At 35.2% G+C, this 7,663-nt stretch overlaps 1 protein-coding gene across 3 annotated transcripts in view; it reads right to left on the bottom strand.

The window, feature by feature from the left end:
* Positions 1-701: 701 nt before the first annotated feature.
* LOC148941074 (uncharacterized) overlaps positions 702-7,663 on the bottom strand; it is a 60,964-nt gene continuing 54,002 nt past the window's right edge. For all 3 annotated transcript variants that reach the window (XM_089104786.1, XM_089104784.1, XM_089104785.1), the window contains exons 9-10: positions 6,722-6,972; positions 702-1,107 (exon numbers count right to left, since the gene is read on the bottom strand). In XM_089104786.1, the coding sequence (XP_088960912.1) occupies positions 925-1,107; positions 6,722-6,972 (434 nt within the window). In that variant the 3' untranslated portion in view covers positions 702-924. The remainder of the gene's footprint in view (positions 1,108-6,721; positions 6,973-7,663) is intronic.

Raw genomic sequence — 7,663 nt, 5'->3', positions numbered from 1 at the left:
TCCCGTCAACTTTGGCGAGAAGATCGTCTGTCACAATGCTTGGGCGTCCACTTTTCTCTTCATCATGCACGTTGGTTCGGTTATTTTTAAACCGGATACCCCATTTTGGCCCTGAACTTTTATTCATTACGTGGTTGCCATATACTTTGCACAGTTGTCGATGAATTTCTATCGGTTTTTCGTTCTTTGCTAACAAAAACCGTATTACAGACCACACTTCGCAACTGGCGAGATTTGAAATTGCAGCACAAATTTTAAGATGGAATATTGGGAAAACGGGAAGCACGGATATGTTCTAGATCTTATGACTGGGTGCCGACTGAAGCTACGAACACGTGCACACCAAAACATATGTGATCACCGCGCGCCTAGCGGCGTCAGACGGAAACATTCCCTACTTTCTGAATAGCCCTCGTACTTATGCAGAGTGCACATCCAACTGGGCAAATTCTATCTAGAATGATGTATTTCCCAAGAAAATAGATAAAAACGGAAAAATTACCAAAATTCTATTTAAGGGGAGGGGGAGGCTAATGCACAAAATTGGGAAATTACAAGACATTTTTGAGAACTTACAATTTTAAAATTCAGGGAAGGAGGGGCAAGCACGAAGTAACCTCCCTATGAAGTAGCCGAAAAGCCCTCTGACCATTCACGTGACCGGGTGACCCTATCTAGTTGCGAGTCCGGCGAGAATGTAATAAGAACGGTATTCTAGTTTATTTGTCACTCGGTATGGCTCTGAACAAAAATCTGTAAAATAATCACCAAAGAAACAAATAAAAAGAAAATATACACATTAAAACCACTTGAATTCCATCCTTTTATCAGCCGTCCAAGATACAAATCTGGGCACCTTAAAATTTATATCACTTAGTCAAGTTCACAATAAATTGGACAGTTAGTAACATCAATGAAATTCTCTCATCGGGACAACGAATGACTACGCTCTCGATCAGCTAGTCGGAGGTTTTCGGGTAGTCTCTGGAAGAAAGGATGATGAAGAGCATCGGCAACACTGATCCTTTGTGATGGCTCATACTCAAGCATTCTTGTGATTAAATCGAAGAGTTCAGAGTGTTCTTCATCTTCTGACATTTGGTATCTCTGTAAACAAAGTAAATTTTAAAATTCATTCGTCTGGTTTCATTTTTACGAATAAGAGTGGAAATTGCCAGAAATTCTCAACATCGAAAAACATTCTAAGAGAGAGTCGTTCAATGCTTTAATTTGGGTCCTTTCTGGAAACACAATTCCCCTTCTAGAAACACACTTCGTCCCCTTCATGGGTTACTGGAAACACAATTTCCCCTCTGGAAATATTACCATTATTAGTCGTTGTTTTTACTGTTTAAAATTAAATAATATAAACAATATATAGATTGCTGAAGATTGTGCTTTTTGGCAATCCCTCTGGGACCAAAAGAAAAACAGGTCGTTCCCGAACGGGATGAGAATGTCATAAGGAATGATTTAAAGACAACTGGTACTCAATTAGGTGATAAAGAGTGGAGCTATGAATAGGTTTGGTTTGAGGAGCAGGCAAAATTGTGTTGGTCTGAAGTGGCTTGGTGGTTATTAATGAGTTAAATAACATGAATGATATGAAACGAGGGGGGGGGGGGGGGTAGTCAGAATCTGATGCATATGGAAAAGTTGGTCAATCAGGTGACGCTCGAACTACTCTTATTATGGCAAGAACTATCTTTCAAGTTAGCTCTAGGTGATTTCTATAAAAAAAAACAAAAAACTATAAAATCCATTTTGTTTTATGAACATTATCATCTTGCTGCTTAAATAATCACTGAAAGTGCACCAGATGTCCTAGATTTATTTTAGAATCTATCTTTCCACCATATCAGCCTCATGATAAAAAGGAAACGGACTTTTGTTTAAATAATATAAACATAATTCCGACTCCATCAAATATGTTACTAGGACCCACTTCAAACTGTATGGATACTTGTATCAACATTAATTACTTAGAATCTCCGATAACATTTAAAATTGCTAGTCCCGATAATAGATGGCACTGTAATCTTTTCTCCACCAAAGGCATAGAATAGGAAATGAGATAAAAAAACAAATTTAACAAGTTTATTCAATTCCCTTATCGCCCAAACAATTAAAAAAAAGAAAGGAAAAAATAAAAGTATGAATCGTATGCAATTATAAAATAAAAGAAGTGTATAATTTTTGGCATGAAACAACAAAACAAATTATAAATAGAAAGATTTTAGCCTTTGACAATTAATTCTCTCTGAATTGCATGCTGCTAAATTATTTCAGAGGATAAACAAGCATGAATTTTATTTCTGAGGCATAGCGTCCTTTTTTGCGACACCCGGCTTCACCAAAAAAAAACGGATTTAAACACCAATCTTTGGGGAGGTTATCTTCCCTTCTCTTCAAGACCCTCTTCTTGAAGAGAAGGGGGTCTAATACACACATATATCACATTTTTATGTCACAATTTGTCTTTAAGACAAATACAGGACATCCATAGATTCTAAGACTATAAAAATCACAGATTAAATGCACTTGACTCAACGAATAAAGAGTGAATGTACCAAAATTGAAGGCAATGTAGATTTATTCCATCGAGTCCACACAAATTTTTTGAAACGCACCCGCATTGGTGTCACAAATGATGACAATCATATTGAAGATACTATTTGAATAAAGATGATATTTTTTATCGATTTGAATAAATATGTTATTAAAAAAAAAACTGAAGGATTGATATCATCTTCAACGAGTAAGGGCTGTTTTCCACAGCATGAACAAAAATATGACGCTATTTTATTAATGTAATTGACGATGATATTTAAAAAAAATGATGTAATTTCGAATATCTATTATTTGAAACTATAAATATCCAACTATCCTAGAGACCCAGACGACACCCTGTATATTTAGTACAAAATATTAGGTTGAAGAAGAAGCTTAGACTTTACCTTAGCGCTCATTCCGGGACATAAACTGTCTTAAATTTACATTAACTTCATAAGTAACTTGAAACTGAAATCCCCCGATATCCAAGGGGTCCTAAGGACTGATTAAACATACAAGAGCGTTATATTTGGGAGTTTCAATTGTATCCATTTCTTATTCACACAAATAATATTTTTGATACCGTCTAATCTAATAGTGATACCGACATTGATTGTGATGGAGGTCTAATTCAATATATGCCCATTAAATTTTTCAAAGTAGATTCGAAGTTGCTTTTCTGTTGTTCCAGCTATTACTACTTCAGTTGGAGCGAAAAAATTAGTCTAGTAAATTTTAATAGCTTTTTATTGAACTTGAAATTCATCCTTAGTCACTATCTTCAGAAAATTCCTCATATACCTTTTACACTCTGTATGAAAGCTGTCGCATATGACAGGTGAAGCAGGTTCATAGCCTGACAGGTGTATGACAGTTGCAACAATCCAGCCGTTCTAATTAACTTAGTGATTATTTCCATTAAACATGTTCAGTAAAAGTTACTACAAAAGTATGTACAAAGCTGATTTTCGGTTGATTCAGCTATTACTACGGCAGTACGAAGAAGTCAGATTTAGCAGCTTTTTGTAGAATCTGGAAGTCACCCGCAACCACTATCTTCAGAAAATTCAACTTTTAATCTTTTATAGTCTGTATAAGTGTGGTCCATAGATCAGATATGGTAAGATAGATAATTCTAATTACAAAATTTCCAATTTCCAAATTAGAAGTAATCCGGCCTTTCTAATGAATTTAACCATGCCATATGACATATTCTTACGCAAGCAGCTTGGCTTTAAAGCAAAAGAGTTAATAGCGCACAAAGCAAAATTTCTTGACTTTATTTATATATATATATACTTTTTATTTTATTTTTTTATTTATTATTATTATTTTATTTATTTCCTTTATTTTTTATTTATTTATTCAAGTTTTTTTTTTCTCATTTAGACGAATTTCAAGGAAGAGTAGGCCAGGAGAGTCTTTAGAATAACTCAGTAACTCAGCATTAATCAAGAAATTTATTCCCGGAAACGTTAATCCCAGAAACTTATTTCTGGGTTTACAGAAAACGAGTAGAAACATACTCCAAAATACAACCGAAAAATCAGTTTTCATCCACGGCATCTCCTTTTTAGATAGTGATGTTTTAAGTAATTATACTGGTCTTTTGTTTAGACTAACGAATTAATGTTTTTTTCGCCATTTTCTATTTCATCTTTCTTTCTTTTTCTAGTTCATCCATTTTCTATTTCTATTTCCATCATCTCGTCCTATTGTTTCTATTATAACCAGACAGGGACCGTGAATTCCGTCACGATCCCGATTAAAAACTTCAAAGGGGGCTCATTTGATTGGAAATCGAGAGTTCTAGTGTCTTTTTTAATAGTCGAAAATGATTGGAGGACAACTGCCCCCCCCCACACCCATCATTCCCCCAAACACATCCAACCAAAATTTTGAGATAGCCATTTTGTTCACCGTGGTTGATTTCCAGAGAGAAAATATATTTTTGAGGAGGACACTCCCCCACAACCCTCAGGGCAAGAGTTTTAAGTTATACCCTGGGGGCATATACGGTTTTTTATAGAAAGCATTGTCGTAGAAACTTCAAAACAGGCTCATTCGATTGGAAATTCAAATGGCTAGTGCCCTTTTTCATAGTCGAAAGTGATTAGTGGGCAACTAGCCCCCCCCCCCCCACGCCCATCATTTCCCCAAACACATTCAATCAAAATTTTAAGATATCCATTTTGTTCAGCATAGTTGATTTCCAGATATAAAACATGTTTTGAGAAGTACATTCCTCCACAACCCTCGGGGCAACGGGTTTAAGCTATGCCCTGAGGGCGTACTTGGCTTTCATAGAAGGCATTGTCGTAGAAACTTCAAAAAAGGTTCATTAGAATTGAAATTCAAAGGGATAGTACCCTTTTTAATAGTCGAAAGTGATTGGAGGGCAACTAGCCCCCCCCCATGCCCATCATTCCCCCAAACACATCCACTCAAAATTTTGAGATAGCCATTCCAGATAGAAAATATTTTTTTGAGGAGGACACTCCACCACAGCCCTTAGGGCAAGGGTTTTAAGTTATGCCCTGGGGGCATATAAGGTTTTTATAGAAGGCGGTGTCGTAGAAACTTCAAAAAGGGCTCATTCGATTGGAAATTCAAAGGGCTAGTGCCCTTTTTAATAGTTGAAAGTGATTGGAGGGCAACTAGCCCCCCCCCCCCACTACGCCCATCATTCCCCCAAACACATCCAATCAAATTTTTGAGATAGCCATTTTGTTCCGCGTAGTTGAAATTACGCGGAACATGGTTTTTATAGGGTTTATAAAAACCTTATATAAGGTTTTTATAGAAGGCGTTGTCGTAGAAACTTCAAAAAGGGCTCATTCGATTGGAAATTCAAAGGGCTAGTGCCCTTTCAACAGTCGAAAGTGATTTGAGGGCAACTAACCCCCCTCTCACGCCCACCTTTTTCCCAAACACTTCCAATCAAAATTTTAAGACAGCCATTTTATTAAACGTAGTTTGAATCGAATAAAATAACTACAAACAAGAGTTTGGGTATCGCCTCACTGCAGAAGCCTAAAACCTACTGCGTCATTGGCGGCTTACTGAAAACTATATGAGTCTTGAACAGTCTTGAAAAGTATAAACAAAATCAAATTGAATATTATATATATAATGATATTAATTGTTGAAAGACCCATCAGTTCAAGATTTTTTTTTTCACTGTAATTTTTATTTTCATTTTCAATGTTGTGAGAACTGGAAAAGAATAAATTTGTAATATACGAGTAATTCGTTTTCAGTGAAGCGCCAATGACGCAGAAGTATTTAGGTTTTTACGGTTAAAGAAGGGGGCAATATTCAAATTTTGTTTGTAGTGAAACTATATTTGTCTTGACCAATCTTAGAAAGAACTAATAGATTAAACTGAATGTTTTATGTATGATGATATTAATTGCTGAAAGCTCATCAGTTAAAAATTTTACTGTAATTGTAATACTTATCTTCAATATTAAGTACAAAAGAAAACATTTGTAATATAATTCGTTTTCAGTAAAGCGCCAATGACGCAGTAGGTTTTAGGCTTCTGCAGTGAGGCGATAACCAAACTGTTGTTTGTAGTTATTTTTATTCAATTCAAACTTGATTTGCATATTCAATTTATGTCTTACTCATTTTAAGATTAAATTATTTATTTACATTAATATATATTGTATGTTTGTTCGCATTGATTGTTTATTTAATTTCTAAAGTTTTTTTAATTAATTTATAAAAAAAAGACTTTTTTTTTAAGGAAAGTTTTTTAATTAATTTATAAAAAAGACTAGCGCCGTTTTAGAATAGCTTAAGAACTTGTGGCTGTAATACCACTCTATTTATTTAGTGATTGTAGCTTCCTAACTCCACCTCCCATAGAACCTTTAAAGCATACACAGAGGAGATTCCCTTCAAGAGGAGAACTCCCCCCTCATACATTATAAATAAGTAAATACCCTTGTTAATGAACAATTTTCTGAATTGTTTTACCTTTTATATCACTTTTTTTATCCCTGTAAAACATAAATAACTTAATTTTAAAGGTTTACAGTGCTCTCTAACTAATCGCCCTGCAGAGTCCTTTTCGTCTGCACTTTTTTCGTGCAGAACTCTTTTTCGTTTTTTTTGCTTGAGAGGACGACCCACTTATCCCTGAAAAACACAAATAACTTACTTTTAAAGGTTTACAGTTCTCTCTAACATATCGTCCTGCAGAACTCTTTTCGTCCCACTCGAGTCGACCATGATAGAAGTATTTGGTCTTAGTTTTCCTTGCCATTCTATAGGATATGGGACCAAGGATCCTTTCCATCATTGCCAAATGCTCACGGTTGTCGTGAGTTTGGAACAATGTTACACCCAAATACAACTCAAACATGATACATCCAATTGACCAGACGTCACAAGGCTGTGACCATCCAACCTCTGAAATTGATAATTATGAGAAAACCATCAAACTTTAATATAGAAAAGACAGATAACATATTCTTTTTTTGGCAATTTTTTGCCAAATACTTTGGCAAATAAATTGCCATAAAGGATGTCATAAAGAAAGATTTAAGGGAAATGGAAGCTTCCTGGGAGGGTGTAAAGAGATAGGCATTAAACAGATTAGGACGGAGAAGAAGTGTGCGCAACACTGTCAGTCTCAGGCGGCTTGAAGCTGCAGTGAGTTGTTAGCAGTAGTAGTATTAAGGGGGTATATCAACCCCACTAACACAACGTCAAAAGGCTGTGACCACCCAACCTATAATATTAACAATCATAAGAAAATACTTCAAAATTTAATATAGAAAAAAAAAAAAACAGATAACATATTCATTTTGGCATGTGTTTAAATAGTTTATATGTCTGCTCCACCCCCCCCCCTATTTTACAGGCAATTGAGCCTTATTAGGGATAAGTGTTGTAACAAGTTTGGAACAATTTTACATCAGAATATAGCTAAAAACGATACACCGAATGGACCAGACAGCACAAGACTGTCACCACCCAACCTCTGAAATTATTAATCATAAAAAATGACATAAACTTAACTTATAAAGTAAACCAGCTAGCTTATATTTTCATTTTTTTTTAGTTTCTTTTTGAGTAAGTGTCTTAATAGTGTGTTTAT

This window comes from Artemia sp. Qi Xiang Cuo, chromosome 19, assembly GCF_049724085.1.
Source record: "Artemia sp. Qi Xiang Cuo chromosome 19, ASM4972408v1, whole genome shotgun sequence".
NCBI classification, from domain to species: Eukaryota; Metazoa; Arthropoda; class Branchiopoda; order Anostraca; family Artemiidae; genus Artemia; species Artemia sp. Qi Xiang Cuo.
Note: the sequence above shows the minus strand (reverse complement) of the source record. Positions and strands in the feature narration are given on the sequence as shown.